This window comes from Apium graveolens, chromosome 11 (assembly GCF_009905375.1).
Source record: "Apium graveolens cultivar Ventura chromosome 11, ASM990537v1, whole genome shotgun sequence".
Classification (NCBI taxonomy): Eukaryota; Viridiplantae; Streptophyta; class Magnoliopsida; order Apiales; family Apiaceae; genus Apium; species Apium graveolens.
In genome coordinates, this window is record NC_133657.1 from 195,191,355 (window position 1) to 195,209,120 (window position 17,766).

A 17,766-nucleotide genomic window follows, 5' to 3' on the forward strand; every position below is an offset into this window, starting at 1 on the left:
AACATTGTCTGTCTTAACGGATGTTGCTTTCCCAAGTATGCAAAAGAAAGAATGTTTGCGAAAAGAGAAAAAGCTTGGAGGAGTACCTGAGAAGATGGGAAATGAATTTGCAAGTGGCCTTGTAAAGGCGTCAAAAAATGACGTTTGGGAAGTAAAAAGTACAACCGCTGATGTTTTAAAATGGACGATTTGGATAAAAGACGGTTGAGATTCAAAGGTCAGGATTAAAAGGCCAAGACAGTTGTCATCAATAACAGCCCCCACCCCCAAGACAACTTACACGTGCCCCACTTCTCAACCGAAAGAAGCCAACCCTAGGGTTCGGACCTGAAAATGGGCCGAAGCATAATGTCTATCGTCTGGCCCTTGGACGAGACGAAAGATAGGGACATGTTGACTAAAGGCCCATCACAAACCCAACGGCCAAAGGCCCACGGTTAAGGCTCTTTAGACCGAATGCCCACGTTGTCAAAAGCCCAAACAAGGTAAAAAAGGCCGACTGTTTGGGAGGATCTTGAACAAACGGAAACGCCTCCGTTACATTATCAACATGCGCCCGAATTTACATTATAACGGACGAGCATTGAATGCACATGTTTGTTGAATATAGATAAGATCTTGAAGCATGACAAAAATAACTCTCTACACACTCATACACTCTACTATTTTCTTCTATTCTCAAACTACTAGCATCTGGAATACTGATTCTCACACCGGAGGTGAATTAGGGAATAATTCATCGCATTCTCTTCCTTTTCAGGTCGATCCGAAAAAAGTTCTAGACGACTGAAGGTTGTTCTTTGTATCTGCAGAAATCTGAGCGTAACAATTACACTCTGTTAGAAAAAAGGAAGGAACAAGACTACATAAGAATCATGCATTGACCAATAATTTAGTCCGAAATATTATAAGATATAATACTAAAAAGTAAATCAAAAGATCGTTTCGAACTTTTTAACGACTCCATAAGATATTTGGTCATTTTTTTGGAATAAGTGTCCCGTTAAAAATAAGAAACTTCTTTGTCGAACTAGGATCTTTTATAATTTTTTTAAAAAATTGTAATTTGTAACATATAATATCAATCTTTCAAAACTACATAATGAATAAAAATGAACCCACACCACTTTAATTATTCAAAAATATTATCACAAGATATATTTAAGATATATTTGACATATAATATAATCTCAACTTACAATTTTTTCTATAATTGTAATCTCTTCTATAAAACAGATAAATCTGGCACATAATTTCTTGTTATCAAATATGCACAAAATCTTTTGCTTTTTAATCGACCGGACAAACTCTTTATAATTTGAAACATATATGTGATAAAATTATTTTGATTTAACTCTAGTATGATATTGATATTGTTGTTATAAAAAAGAAACAATTAATTTTCGGAAAAAAAATATACAAAAACAGTTTGATAAATTTTTGTTACCGATTTCGTTTTAAAACTTATTTTTAAATAAAACAAACTCCCATATCTGTGAAGTAAACCGTTTCTCAAATTTGACTACCAATTTAATCAAATTTTTACAAAAATAGTATTTTCTTATTTTATTAGCGCAAATTAAAAAGTTACAAATAATTATCTAAATTTTAAAGAGTTTGTAAAAGCTTAATTTTTTAACAAAATCATAATTACACTCATAATTTCTGTCGCATACTCGTATAACTCCCCTAAACACGTGTTTAATATCATTTTTTCTATTTTTACTTTCGGTTTATCTAGTGTGTGCCCATGAGCACATGCTAAGGAAGTGTTGTAAAAATTTGATTGATGGAGATTTTTATGCATGCAGGGAGGTCAATCATTAATAACGAGCTCTCCACAAATCAAACATTTACAACTCATCTATTACACTTTCTTATATCTCACTTGCTTAACATCTGACAATGACAATGGTACATATTAGAAAAATCCTTTTTACTTTTAACGATTGATTTGGGTTTGACTTTGTCCAGATGACTAAAGAATACTAACATCCCTCATGAGTCATGGTTAATCATAAATCGAGGAGTTAAAATCCCCTGATCATACCAAACGGACACATGGGTTAAGAATTATAATCTCAACCACACATACAATCCTATGTCATGACTCATGTGGGTTATAGACTAATGAAATATACTGCCACTACTAATTTACTACTTCTACAAGTACTAAAAATATACACAAGATAGATAGATAGAATACACACAAAGAAAAAAAAATACCCATTTGCCTCTTCAAACCTACTCCTCTGGACTCTTCTCAGAACTCTCCTTTTTTGGGTGTTTCTCAATTCTCATCTCTTTAGTAAGCATCGCCTCTTTCAGCCCCTTTTCATTGAATCTTTCTACTATACCAGTCTTTGTTCAACAATAAAACAAGAAAATTCTTCATCTTTTGCACTATTGGGAGGTGTTTGACCATAATTCAGAAATACCCAGGTGAGAAAATTGGATGGTTCTTTCAGATTTATGTAAAGTTTGAGTCTTTATTGAGTTTTGTGTTTGGGTTTGGATTGTTTGGTTGATTAGATTGGTTGGTTTTGATTGATTTTGCTTTGATTGTGATTGGTTTGTTTGATGCCATGTTGTTTTTTGTGGTTGTGAAGTAGAGTAGATCTTTTTTTTGAGGGGTAAAAATTGGGATTTTCTTGATATGATGCTTAATGTTTGTGTTGGATGGTTCAATCGAGTGATTGAATTGTGGGGTTTGTGAAATTCTTTGTAAATTGTGATAAAAATGGGAACTTTGGTGGTTTTTGTTTAAGATTATGGTTTTGATTTTAGGATTCTTGAGTGTTTTTTATGATAAAAATGGGAACTTTTGAATGTTTTTGCTGAGATTTTGGTTTTGTGTTTAGGGTAAGAGTTGTGTTTTCTGATTGTGTTGTTTTATTTGGGTTGGATTAGGTTTTTATGGGTTGAATTGAAATTGAAGAATGATGGGTAATTATTGTCACGGTGAAGATAATTTTGTTGATGCTTGTGAAGAGGTCAGTTCTTTGAGTTCAGGTTGCTCTGATGATTGTTGTGTTTCTAATAGTTTTAAATATGAGTACTGGACAAAGAACATGGAAACTGTTCATGAACGGCGTGAGAGGTTCTTGAGATGGATGGGATTGAGTATGAATAGGCATCCGAGTGGGAGTGAGGATATGGGTGATTGTGATGAACTTAAGCGGAATGGAGATGGGATTGGAAAGGATGAACCCATCCATTCAGGTTTGATAGATCGATTTATGTCTTGCCGTTCTTTTCTGTCTTGTCAGACTAATGAGGATTTGGAGTCAGCACAAGCTGATGGTATGTCGGAAAATCCTATGCATAGAATCAGAAATTTGGATGATGGCTCAGAGTTTCTAGTTGATGAATTGGGTCCTGATGGAATGCTTAGCAAACTACGCATTGTGGGCACAGATCGAAAGGTAACAGCTGAAGAGTTTCAGAAAGCTGTCGGTTCATCCACTTTTGTTCAGCAGTTCTTGCAGAAGAAAAATGAGACAAGCAAATTGGCGGATGTAAAGAAGAAAGTTAAGAGTAGTTTTCTCGAGAAGTTAGGTGCAGTGGCACGAAAAGTTGATAGGAAAGGGGAAGTCAAATCAAAGCATGGAAATGGTGTTGACTCTGTTCGTGTTCGTTTGCATAAGAAGCACTTGAAAGAGTTGTCAGCTGTTCACGCTGAACAAGATTTCCCTGCACACCAAGGCTCAATCTTAACTATGAAGTTCAGTCATGACGGCCAGTACCTAGCTACGGGCGGTGAGGACAGTGTAGTGCGTGTCTGGAAGGTAGTGGAAGATGAGAGGCAAAACACATTTGAGATTTTAGATAATGATCCTTCTTGTCTATACTTTTCGTTGAATCATGTCTCCAAATTAACTCCACTTAATGTGGATAAAGAGATGATCAGCAGGGTAAAAAAATTGAGCAAGTCAAAATCATCTTGTGTTATTCTTCCACCTAAGGTTTTCCGAGTAATGGAGAAACCTGTGTACGAGTTCTATGGACACAGTGGTGAGGTCTTGGCCCTCTCCTGGTCTATGAAAGGGGTGAGTATAATAAATGATATCTTTGTTTTTTTCTTTGATCACAGTTCACTGTCAATGACAAAGGTTTTGTACTGTACCTGCAATATATTTTTTCTGATTTTGTTTTTTTTTGTATATTTTTAGCATCTGCTGTCATCCTCTGTTGATAAAACTGTTCGTATATGGCAAGTAGGACACCGACAGTGCCTCGGAGTCTTTTCTCATAATAATTACGGTGAGGCCTAATTATTGTTGTGATTAAATTTTGTTAAAATATATTATAGTTTTGACTTTCAACAGTTCAGGATTCAAATATTTCTTCCGATTTTGAATCATTTCTTAACAACAGTTATTCATATACTTTTTATTACCATTGGTGCAGTTACATGTGTTGAGTTCAATCCTATAGATGATAACCTTTTCATCAGCGGTTCAATAGACGGGAAAGTACGCATCTGGGAAGTAGAGCGGTGTCAAGTAGTTGACTGGATTGATATTAAAGAAATAGTTACGGCTGTGTGTTACTGTCCAAATGGCAAGGTTAGAAAGGCATCATTCATCATTTTTACATCTTTATCTAATTATTTGTAACTGAAGAATTATTGTTTTAACTTGTTTCATCCTTTGATTGTCACAGCAAGGAATTGTGGGCACAATGGACGGAAACTGCCACTTCTATGATATCTTGGGTAGGCACATTTTTGTAATTATCTTTTTAACTTTCACTTATTTGTTTATTCTTGCAATGCACTTCTAAATTTCAAATCTATTATACAGTTCTGGTCCTGAAATCATGAGGGTTCACCATGCCTTTCTATTGCATGTATTTAAAGAGCCTATATGTTCTTGGTTGTCTTATCTGCCTCCTTTTTTAAGAGCTCTATTCAATTTACAGCATCTCTTTATTTTTCACTTGTTTTTATGCAAGTACATCATTCTTACAATTTTCTATAATCCGTTGATGGCAATTTGGTTTACCATTTACGTGAACACGTCAACTTTTTAGACATGCCTTGAAGTCAATAGTGTAGAATTACCCCGCCAATTTTCCTAGGCCCTAGGAAATAATTTCATCGTATCACTGGAGTAAGTTTTCCAGCCTGGATTATGTTGGATCTATGTTAATGTGAACAGGTTTGTAGTGACCTCTGCGGATGGCAAATTTATAAATACCGAACATTGCAAGAATAAATAGTGTCTATCGTGGTAGTCCTCACTCCTCACCAACATATTTTATCGCGTTGAGACTTTGACAAACTTTTTTGCACTAAGAAATAGAGATTTGCCCTTGTATGATATTTTTTATTTTAGCAAGTTGAATGCTCATTTAATACCTAAAAATGATGTTTTCTTCATAGGATTATTGGGTTTTGGGTTTTATTTAGCTTAAAATTAATAAATCAATGCAGTTATTAAATATTGTAATTATTTAGTAATACTGATGCTAGATTGTTCATTCTGTGGGCAGATAATCGCTTGCATATGGGTGCTCAAATCTGTTTACAGGGGAAAAAGAAGTTTACAGGCAAGAGGGTAACTGGTTTTCAGGTAGTTGCACACTTGCACTTTCTTTGTGGAAGATACAAGTGCTTTCATACAAGCAATTCTCATATTTTATTATTTTGTCCAGTTTTGCCCAAGCGATTCAAGCAAAGTGATGGTTACTTCTGCTGACTCCCAAGTTCGAATACTTAGTGGGGTTAATGTCATGTGCAAATTTAAGGGTGAGTACTAACTATTCTGAGCTATTTATTATCAACCACTAAATTCGTTAGGGGATATTTTCTGTTGTTCATGGTGTTGTGTTGTCTTAATGATTGTTTCATTGGTCCACATCATTATTAGGCACTCGGAGTTCAGGAAGCCATATGTCTGCATCTTTCACAGCAGACGGAAAACACATCATCTCAGTTTCAGAGGACTCAAACGTCTTTATGTGGAATTACAACAGCAAGGACCAAGGTACTAAACCCAAAAACATTGTCTCATCTGAGAGCTTCTTATCCCACAATGCGGCGGTTGCTATACCTTGGTCCATTCCAAGAACACTCCCGTCTCCAACATTTTCAGGTGATGATCATCCGGGAAGTGTATCAAAAAATAAGCATATAAATGACGATTTGCAACAAAAAATACCCGGGACTTCCCCCGATTGCTTTTCTATGAGCCGAGGGTTTTCGCTAGAGTCCTTGTATAGGAGCCCCCCTACATGGCCAGAGGAAAAATTACCCAGCTCAAGTCCAAAGGCGGTCTCATCTTCTTTGCGCAAATTTGAGTACAAGTTCTTGAAGACTGCCTATCAAAACACATTTAATTCTCCTAACTTGTGGGGTCTTGTTATCGTAACTGCTGGTTGGGATGGAAGAATTAGATCATACCTCAATCATGGTTTACCTATCCTTCTATGAAATCAAATTAACCGTGGTTTTGCAAGTGTAGTCTCTTCCAGTTCCAGGTGTATGTCCAGGCACCCAAGTTTAGTCTCTTTCAGGTGTTTGTCCAGGCACCATGTGTAGATAGATAGGTTATAGATACGTATATAATAGAAATCAAATTTTTGGGTGCCACGGCGTGGCCCCTTAATAGATGGTAAGGTGGAGCTGTGCCAAAAATCTTGGCATACAAAATAGGCCAGTTGTCAACTACGAGTGGCTATAATTTATTTTGTAGCATAATCAATTTCAAATATCAATCATATATGATTCTTTAATTTGTTATTGACCATGTTAGTTTTAGTGATGTGAGTTGAGAATTGTAGAGGTGGTCATGTGCTCATGGACCCATTTGATTTATTTGTAGTAAAGCATATGAATTTGTTCTTTGTTTGGTAGATAGATGTCTGATATCAAGAACATTTCGCATGCGATTTGCTACTGTATCTTAATAGTGACTACTTTACAGATATTATTTGTGCAGTACTTCACATTTCTTGATTGTTGATGTATTACCTTCCATAATATGTTTCTGTGAGCCCAGCTTCTACTCCATTCTTTGGGCGGATTTTAGCCCGAAAGTGACTTCCACATCATAGTGATAGAATTCGATATTCTGGAAAGATGAAGGCTAGCAGTATGGTTCATGGTTTTCACATTGTTTTCTCTGTGCAAGTTGTGCATGATGGTTGAAATATATTTGCATTTTCGGAACGGATTATCCCGTTTAGATGCTATTGCTGATGATTATAGAACTCCCTTGTCGAGTGTTTTACCCCTTTCATTGTTTGTGGCTTGAAAGCTTGATAAATTATGAAATGAAGTTGCAGAACTTCTAAGGAGTCTTGAAAATCTTCAAAAACTGAATAGTCCGAGCACTACACTACAAGAAGGCGACGAATCGAGTTACTACGTGCAATTTTGTGTTGCATATCATACCTTGAATGTTTATTCTGTTATATGCATGTCAATACATAAGTTTCACTTGTCAACCTAATGAGTAATATTATGGACCAAAATTCTCAACAAAATTTCTGTTCATCTCAAACATTTTGGTGGTATGAATTGGAGGTTTCTAGATGTCACCATTAGTCATTCTTTAATTTTTCCACCCATAAAGATGCTGCAACAGAGATCAGGAGACATGTAGGTGAGCAATTACTGGTCTTCAACTGCATCGAAATGTCAATATCACTTTTGTAAAAATAAAAGGTACTAGCAAAATCACTTTTGTAAATATATATTACCACTTTTGTAGAGTTAAACAACAAAAACCCCACGTCTCTTATTCTATTTTCTCTCATCTGCAAGACTCTAGATGAAACGTCATTTTCGTGCTAATATCAAAGCATTTGGGCAGCTAAATCTAATCCCAGTCAGAAATGTCCACCAAGAATTGCATTCATTTTAATAACTAAAATACAAAGCTCGACCCTCTAATCCTGCAAACATGAGGTCCAGGTTTCATGACAAATAACTGGTGGAGCATGATAATGACATCCCTTTATTTTGAATTAATGATTACGCCATTATATTTTGTCTCCCTTCTATTATGTATAGATAGTGTCATGCATAAAATAAGTCTAAGTAAACATTTGCAGGACATTTCACAATGTTGAGACTTGAGATATAATTTGAGTAGTCCACCCGCCTGTTAGATGTTATATTTAACAAGTAACTTGCTTCATCAATTTCACAACAGATTATTTACATCTCCTTCAATACATAATAGAAACTAACTGGCCATATGTGTGTCCTCGAAAATAATTTTTGCCTTCAGCAGCGGGATTCTTGACATTATTCACGGACAGAACAGACAAACAGTCTCTCATCTCAAAAGGGCCACAGGTCTCCCCACTGAGATCCTTTTGCCTGCTTATGCAGTGCAGGATTTTTACCCTTTGTTACAACAATCCGCTCGAAAACACCCTCTGATCCCTCGCGATTGACTGCTCGACAAACATCCATCTCAACCCGCTTTCCCCTTTTTTGGGGACTGTAAATAATTCTTCCCCAGCCACTCCCAAGATCAGCACGACTCACTTCTCCATCTTCATCTTCATCTTCATTAGTATCATTTGCGATATCAGAGCCGCAGGAAAGGGGATCCTCTTCTTCTGGAACAATCTCAGCATCTAAATCAAACTGATCATCTGTCAACATTGTGTAAAAAATAATTAAAATTTTGAACTAAAAAAATGTTTAGTGTTTTGCAAAGCTCCGCAACCTGAATAGACAAGTGATAATTTTCATTGCCCAACTTGCAATCAGTATTAACTTGTGCATAAAGGACATACCCAAGTCAATCTCAAAATCTTCTGGATTTCGCTTATCATGCTGCTCCTTCAATGAATCAAACTTCACACCATCAAGCGGCCAAGATTCTCTGTTCATTACAAAATCGCAACAATAACCAAAAAATACAATAGAAACTGATCAGAAGAACATTTAATGCGCATTAAGCTACAACAGATATACAAAAAAAAAATGGCCCAAGTTATATAAATGTGAATTTTGTCGCGCATGAACACTGTACTTGCCTTGGTCGTTGTCCTCGTCTGAAGGCAATAAAACAAAATTTTTCATCCTCAAAGCCACGTAACGGCTGGCCCTTGGATCTCTATATATTACAAAAAAGAATTAAAAAAAAAAGAGAACCATCAGGATTGGCAATATATTTCCCCTAAACTTTAAAGGTCTATTACACTCTGTAGCATGAACAGCGGAGAAAAGATCTAACACAATTTGACAGAAAAGAGGGTAAAAATCTACCATATAGACAGGGAAATAAGAATTAAGCAATGTCATATTTGCATGAGATAGGCATGTATGTCCTGTTCATTATGCAACAACCACATGTATTTCTGTTCAGCAATACATGTGGTTAAATCACAAAATTGATGATCTAACAACTTAGAAAAAACAAGTATAGTATATGACTTGCTTCAGATATTAACCTTATATGCACGTTGTGATGTTGTCCTCTCCAGGCGTTGAACAAAATGACAATATTTTCCAGTCTTATCTAAAGGGCAAGCACCATCATGAGGGCACTACAATGAATTGATGAAAAAAATGCACTGTTAAAGTCTGAAAGGCAAAACACGTTATCCAGGAAAATTGATACAATTAAGAGAAGATTCAACTCACTGGAGCAACTATATGCGCATCACTTTTGAGAGTCATAAAATCTCTAGAAGCATCATTAGGTGTATTTTCCAATTTGCGGCATTTCTGAAGTGCCATGAAGATAATAAAGCTCAAAATTTGACACAAATTCCTCCCTGGGTAAAAGTAAAAATCAAGCCTTTCAAGTAAAGTTAAGGAAAGGACATCATCTATACCCTTTTTTCCTTCCATAGAATATGAGATCGCATTTGAGATATAATATTAGCTCCATGAGGTGTTCCAGGCTCGACCAACACCTGCTCCATATAGAAGATTATTATAAGAACCGACTACTCAAAGCATTTAAGAAGATACAATTTGAAAAATAAAATATTGCGAAGTTGGATAAACATTGAAGACAGAAAAGGTGAAGTATTAGGCAGTCTCACAGAGATAATTCTATTGCTTATAGTGGTCATCTGGAGATAAAAAAAGAGATACTTCAACAGTGAGTAAAAGTTGAAAGTTCAAATTAAACTTTCAACTATAGCTTTTATTGAAAATGTTAAATGTTCTGCAAACAAGATTATCATGGGAGAGATTAGTGTAGGACTAAGTAATGCTAGTTTTGGGTTCATAGGCTGTGCCATTTGTCGCACATGTTTCCTCTATATTATTTGTGCCACACTGATGGTCCTCTTCAGGGTACTCGTAAAAGAATATAATAATTCACATCAATATAGAACAGGAAGGAAAAAGGGAAGGTCTACAAAAATTAGTGAAGGGACATGATAACATCCAATGAAACTGGGAAGGATAATCATAAAATGAAGATATCTGCCATACAATTTTTTTTTTTCTAATTGCAGGAAAGATATATCTTTAACCAACCAGATTATGATTGACCCAAGCATAACGAGCATAAACTTGTAGTACAAGATACTAGTAATGTACATTGCTATTTGCATATTAACCCCAAATTCAGGTATGTAAAAAGTAACCACAATACTTAAAAATTTAATGTACATATACAAAATCTAAATGGAACTTAAGACTCACCAAAACATCCTGAGTCAGATCCCAAAGTTGGCGAACAATAGTTAGTCTGTCTTTCAATGAGGGTATTTCTCCAAGAACGTAAGACTTCACAGAAAGTAACAAAATATCATCAGATTTTCAATCTTATTAATCGGAATTTAACGCAACGATAAAAGAATAAGGCACTAATGCGCACACACACATCAGTGGGTTAGATGTGAGGTGTGAGCAAAGTGATTACAACTTATTGCCTAGAGAGACAAATAAAGAGCACCAATTCGGGCATGATGGGAATTTTTTAAGTTTAACTTGTCAAGCATAGTTGTGGTATGATGAGTTAGCATAATTTAGGTCTTACCTTCCTAATGCTTTAATATGCAAACAAGTCATCACCACATGAAATGATGTAAGCAAGCAAATGCTTCAGGTATGAGGGAAAAGTGATGGATACACATACACCTTATTGCCTAGTGAGGCGAAGGTATAGACTATAGCCTAACATGTTCGGGCTTAAACCAGACCTAAGCTATAAACTCGTACTTAGGCCAGTACATTTGTATGTATATCAATCTTGACTCGAGATCTAGCAAATGGCATCCATCTTTTTTAATTTTCCTTTTTTTCCCAAATCAAAAGTCTGTGCTCTTAAAAGAATCCATCACAACACACACCACACACTTTGTTCCTCTCAAGCCTGATGCAAGCAATTCCCCAATGTCCAAAGTCACCATGCCTCAAACAAAGTCATCGCCCACGATAATATAGATAATTTAAAGTGTTGCAACATAGAAATATCCTATTTTAATGTGTTTTCATCAAACCCGTGTAAATGTAACATCGTAAACTTACTGCAATGACAAGGTCGTGCTCCCGGTCAGCCTTATTAATGCTCTGAGTTAGGGCTTGAATGCTGCTATAGCTCTGAATAAGTGGCAAATCCTTTAGATCTACAACAATTATTTGTAACCAAGTTAGAGCTTCTATTTGGATGTTTATATTGCTAGCTGCATTTTTTAAAGTCAATAATGCAACAGAGCTTCTGTCTGAATTGTGCAAATATATACCGACAAAAGATATGCAGAGGAAAGTTAGAAAAGTAGAATAACCAGCAAGGAAAATATGATCTGATATCTTTAATAACTCGTGGGGGTTGACACATTTCAATACTAATGAAGCGTCAAATTAGTTAGCATTCATTTCAGAACTAAATCTTACGAACGCGTGGGTAAATGACATGGTAAAGCAGTATATTTCACCTTTAATGAGGCTCTGCCCAGCGCGTTGCATTGACTGTGACGGCTCAATCAAATGAATTCTCTCCAAAGATCGTGGCCAGACTTCTCGCACTGCCCTACAGCATTATTTTGATGTAAAAGCTAGTAACAAAAGAAGAAAGAACATGTACAAATCACACATGCACAATGAAAATTAATTGCTCACCACATAGCTGAACCGGTACCAGCACCAAAATCCAAACCCTACGTGGCGAGAAACCAGGAACCCTTCTCCGAACCTAAAATCAGAAAACTTAAATCTCAATGTCCATGTAAAAACAACTCAACAAAACATCAAAATGCACACACAAGCACCAAGCACTCAAATTAACCTCATCCTAAATCTACCAATACTCCTACAGCACTTCGGTTCATCTTCAACATCAGTACCACATATTTATTTCTAACACTTCAATTTCCTACCAACTTAAAAATCCTCGCAACATATATCATCACATCAACTCTAAAACCGCGTAATTCATACATTTGATAATCAAAGCAAACTATATTACTACGCTCAATCTTCAAAATAACTACCAAAAACATTCTTGCAACATTCTAATTTCCTACCAAATTACAGTCCTCACAATCAAATACAGTATTATAAATTCTTTAATTCCCTCACTATTTAAACAACCTGTCAAAAACAGCAAAAATCATATATTTGCAACTACGAGTAACTCCACCTCTCTGAGGACTCTCTGACAAGCAGAGAAAACAGCAGGCATACGAGAAGCAACATACGCAACAGTCTGATCCTCCCTATACTTAAGTCCAGTGTTCCCATATGAGCTCTTAATTTTCCACCGTTTCGAACTCTCCATCGACTTAAGAGGATCTTCAACCAGCTCTTTCGAAGTTGTGGTAGCTAACTGTAAATTGACATCCTTTATATCGTTAAACGACTCTGATAATCGCAACACATTTCTCTTCATATGCGGTTCCTCTTTCTCTGAAACACCGCAATTCAACAACATTTCTCATAAATAATTATCTCAATTATCTAATTTTCATTTTCAGATTTTAAAGTAATTGATTATGCGTATTTTAATCTCGATAAATGAATAATATTTCCCGGTCCCGAGAGTACCGAAACCACCACAATTCAACAACATTTCTACATTTCACAAAAATAATGATCTTAATTATCTATTATCTAATTTACATTTTTTAGTTTTTAATATAATTGAAAATGCGTATTTATAATCTCGATAAATGAATAAAATTTTCCGGTCCCGAGAATAATGATACCTTGGAGAAAGTTTTCGATGGCTTGGCGGAGGTGAGGGGGCACGACGGCATATCGTTGGGATTGTTTGGCGGCGGAGCGGAGGGTCTCGGCGGTGTATTTGGGGAGGGCATCGGAGATTAGGGCTGCCATGGATTTGATTTTTGATTTTTTTTGGGGGAGGGTTTTAGAGAGAGGAAAGGGGTTTAAGGGATTGGGCTCGGATTTGAATTTAGTACAAGGCCCATATATGTCTTTTTTTTAGGAAGGCCCATCTATGTTGGATATTTTATAATGTCAAATCTTCGCAATTATATTTCCGGAATTAAATTTTTATAAAGACATGCATATTTATCTTTGCTAACTTACAACAGGAATAAAACTTTCATCCCTGGGGCTGTGCGATGCATGAGTATTGATTAATATTTATATATTTTCATTTCTATTTTTTTATAATTTTATTAAAATTTTATATAAATAATTAAATACTAAATAATGATTATTCATTATACATGATTTTAAATTAAGTTCAAATAGTATAAATAGTATATGATTGATGCATAAATAATAATGTAAATATTCGTTGTTGGTAAGATTTGAACCTGCTAACTTATATGTATCTTTATAAATAATAATATAAATGTTTGTTGTTGACGTGATTCGAACCTGAGAACTCGTGGAATGTATTTTTTTAGTATTTGAATCTAACGGCTCTGATTAATTGATGAAGAATATCCGACGGTCGTGATAAAAATGAATAACCAAAATGAGGGTTCAACCAAACTTAAAAATTATATCTCATTCATGTTATTGTGGTATATAATATAGATGTTTGATTATCTTTTATATAAAGGAAAATTAATTAATATTGATAATTGTTTATATATCTTCTCTAATTCGAATATTAAAATTAAATTTTCTTTTTCAAATATAAAAAGTAGTAAAACATATAAATATCTAAAATATAGGTCAACTTTATATTTTTTTACCAGACTCTTGTGTAATAGGTTAAATATATTATTAAAATTTGATAATGGCGATATGAACGCTGTTATCAAATTTTGATGATGGCGTTCATATCACATAATTACGTGCCCAGATTTCATTATACCGTAAAAAGGAAAAAGCTCTTGAATTATAATTAACACATTAACGAAATGACAATTTATACATTAATGAAATGAGATATTGATGTCATTTCCCTTGAAAAAGATATATTAATTTTATTTTGAAACTGCCTTTTCAATCCTGAAAAAAGTAAGAGAATTTACCAAAAATACAAGTTTTACAATTTTACTATCTTCTGATTTTGTTTGCAAAAATACGGAATCAACCAAAATCAACAAGAATCAACTAGTAAGTTTTTTTGGTTGAGGTTGCATGTAGTTGCAGAAACTCATCAAAGGTTGCATGCAGTTGATTCCGGGCGCCAAAAAACCGTATTTTTGTAAAAAAAATTGAAAAATAGTATTTTTGCAAATTAAAAAGTATTTTTGCAAATTTTTTAAAAAAGTGACAGTATTTTTGTAAAAATATTTTTAACCTTGGGTATTTTTCAAAAAAGCCCAAAAAAAAATTATGCTCTCAATTTTCGGTATGTATAGAACAGAGGGAGTAGCATCTTGTTAGAAAAATATTTATATAACCTTTTTAAATTGGCCATCAGTTCTTTCTGTAGACGAGAGAGACATAAAATGCATGTAAAATCATGAGAATAAAAGATATTGTATATTTTTTTGTAAAACTACAATTGTCGAATTCAAATGTCATGAAAGTTTTCCAACACTATTAAGGCTCTGGAAACCATAGTGCTCCTTAGATTGACAGGGAGCCCCTTCTCAATAACTGTGATAAACTGACACAGGTGTTATAAAACTAAGCACACAGTAATTGTATTATCAGAGAAGAGATTATAAAGATAGAAAGTATAATGTTTGTTACAAATCTGAAATAGCAAAATACACTGACTTATATATCAAGATCCTTAAGACTGTACTACTCTAACAAACTCCCTAACTAACTTTGCTGAGTTGGAATGAAGCTGTGCTGGAATGATGTCACTAGATGAGTGTAGTACAACCTCAATATATGTAACATCCCCCTGCAAGTTAGAAGTCGAAGAGAAATCACAGACACCTAACTTGGAAAGGAGATAAGACAGCTGAGAAGAAGACAAAACTTTAGTGAAAACATCTGTTGGCTGATCTACAGAAGCAATATGATGAGTTGTAATAACACCTTGTTGTAACTTCGGACGGACCAAGTGACAATCTATTTCAATGTGCTTGGTCCGTTCATGAAAAATTGGATTTGACGCTATGTATAAGGCAGATTTATTGTCATAAAACAGTTGAATAAGAGTTAATCCATAAATCTTCATTTCAGACAGCAATGAAACAAGCCAAGTTAACTCACAACAGGTATCAGCAAGAGACCTATATTCCGCCTCTGCGGAGGAGCGGGACACAATCTGTTGTTTCTTACACTTCCACGGAAATAAGGGAGTCCCCCAGCAATACACAAAACCCTGTAAGAGAAAGACGAGTAGCAGGGCAACACTACTAGAAAAAGGCCTTAGACATCGGTTGTGGACTGATGTCTTTTAAAAAACAAACCGCTGTCTTTGCATGTGATGTTAAATGTAGGGGCCTTTTACATCGGTTGTGAGCCGATGTCTTAAAGCATATTTGACATCAGTTTTAAATTGTTCTGATGTATTTTTCTTCAAAGTAGTCCTTTACTATGACTTCAATGCTGCAATAATATGAAATTTCTATCAGTTTAAACATATTATATATAAGAGAAATAACAAATTAACATCAATCTTCAAATCAAGCTGATGTGTGTTTTATTGTATAACATCAGTCACTATATAGTACCGATGTGCAATGTTTATTTAGACATCGGTTCTGTAAGTGAACTGATGTCTTTACTCTATTTTTACATCACTTTATACATTTATATGATATTTATTCTTTGATTTTACATCGGTTTTAAACTGAAAAACTGATATATGTGATTGCTTATGACATCAGTGATTGCTTATGACATCAGTGTCATAGTGGCTTTCATATAAATGAACTGATGTCTTTACTATATTTTTACATCACTTTTTGTATTTATATGATATCTATTCTTTGGTTTTACATCAGTTTGAAACTAACAAACTGATATGTGTGATTGCTTATGACATCAGTGCCATAATGGATTTCATATAAAGGGATGTGTTATTTGCTTATTATTAACATCAGTTATTTGGCTTAGTAAAGTGATGTATGTTTTGATTTTTTTTCCTTGAATCACCTGCTTCATTAAAATCCCCAAAAATCAAAATGCCAAACCAAAATCACAAACCAAAATCACAAATCTAAGTTACCAATACCAAATCTAAGTTACCAAATCAAAAATCCATGTCGAAAAACCATACGTACATTAATTTACCAATTGCATCATCATTCAATAATCCAAACCAACTACATAGATAAACCCAACCATATATTAACATCTACACAAGTCATCCTAACACCAAATCATTCAATGTTTCCTCCACGTCAAAATAAACGAAAGTTCAAATACTTAAAGCAAATTGATTGGTTCAACACAAGTCTAGCTAGCTAGAGTCAAAATAAACCAAAGTTCGCCTACTTCAAAGAAAACGATATGTCCAAGATTTCAAGCTGCAGATCATCAGGGCCTTTTAACAAGAAGGACTCAATATAGTCTAACGTCTGAAATCGAACCTCATAAAGCTCATCTCTGGAACAAATTACCTTTCGATTCTTGGCAGCCCACTGAATAATGTAAAACACGACAATTATAATGAATCCAATTAAAACTGACATATAAACCAACTATGTATTGAAGTAGAAACAAATACCTTTTTCATAAATGATATTTCGGGGTCCATGACAATCTCTTTCATGTAATACATAACTACATATCCACATTCAGTCCCACCCGGCTGTTTAGGACATCCATGTTTAACAAAAGAAGATTAGTTACTAAATTAAAGACTGGTCCGAACAAGCAGTAGCGCAAAGTCAGAAGTGCACCGACATGAATGCAGAAAATAAATAAAACTTACTGGAATATATTTGATACTCGGGGCTTTGTTTCCCCTTCCAGCCTGAATGTTGAAAGCAATCACCGCCCTGTCCACTTAGCATTGTCAATAACGTGAACTGATCGATATCAATGCCATAATGAAAAATTGAAGAGAAAATAGTTTAAATATAAACAAAAATACTTTGATACGGCTTTTTTCCAACTCTGGAAAAGCAGTTGCACGAGGTAAAGGATTTAGTATGAAAATCTCGCCAGCCCATATCACAACCAGTATCCAGTGGCAACTATTTTTATAAAAAAAAAATTAAGAAAACAGAATTACTACCAAAAATCATACAAATTATGATTTTGAGCTATATAAACAAATAACCAAGTGAAAATACTTAATATAATTACCCGCTATTATGTGGCATTAAAAAGAGACGATCAGGATTGCCCTCTTTCAAATGATTAACCAAGTTGTTTTCAAAATCGTTGTTCAGGGTAAATGTGGCTCCGGGATCACAAAAAGCAAATAACTCGTGATTTTTATTGCCAATAATCACCGAATGCGACCTATTGGTTAAACCATTATTATGCGGGTTTATACCATC

At 34.7% G+C, this 17,766-nt stretch overlaps 2 protein-coding genes across 2 annotated transcripts; one reads left to right on the plus strand and one right to left on the minus strand.

Moving 5' to 3' along the window:
- Positions 1-2,171: 2,171 nt before the first annotated feature.
- LOC141697022 (uncharacterized) lies at positions 2,172-6,738 on the plus strand. The gene is made up of 8 exons (XM_074501203.1): positions 2,172-2,442; positions 2,911-4,049; positions 4,173-4,263; positions 4,411-4,568; positions 4,666-4,717; positions 5,497-5,576; positions 5,659-5,752; positions 5,874-6,738. Exons 2-8 carry the CDS (start codon positions 2,940-2,942, stop codon positions 6,434-6,436), a joined length of 2,148 nt encoding a protein of 715 aa, XP_074357304.1. The 5' UTR covers positions 2,172-2,442; positions 2,911-2,939; the 3' UTR covers positions 6,437-6,738.
- A 1,327-nt stretch (positions 6,739-8,065) lies between these two features.
- Positions 8,066-13,287, minus strand: LOC141697579 (uncharacterized). Its single transcript, XM_074502018.1, is given in 13 exon segments — positions 8,066-8,613; positions 8,758-8,846; positions 9,001-9,080; positions 9,418-9,513; positions 9,611-9,694; positions 9,805-9,885; positions 10,628-10,711; positions 11,456-11,553; positions 11,863-11,957; positions 12,047-12,083; positions 12,086-12,119; positions 12,567-12,832; positions 13,132-13,287. Coding segments are annotated over 13 exon segments (1,494 nt in total). The 5' UTR covers positions 13,262-13,287; the 3' UTR covers positions 8,066-8,293.
- Between the last annotated feature and the right edge of the window lie 4,479 nt (positions 13,288-17,766).

What these genes read in the sequence shown, in the direction of transcription:
- LOC141697022 (XM_074501203.1), top strand. Translation starts at nt 2,940, where the DNA reads ATGATGGGTAATTATTGTCACGGTGAAGATAATTTTGTTGATGCTTGT. An exon ending in TCTCCTGGTCTATGAAAGGG is followed by an intron (nt 4,050 to 4,172) that starts GTGAGTATAATA and finishes GTATATTTTTAG; the next exon opens with CATCTGCTGTCATCCTCTGT. An exon ending in TGTCATGTGCAAATTTAAGG is followed by an intron (nt 5,753 to 5,873) that starts GTGAGTACTAAC and finishes CATCATTATTAG; the next exon opens with GCACTCGGAGTTCAGGAAGC.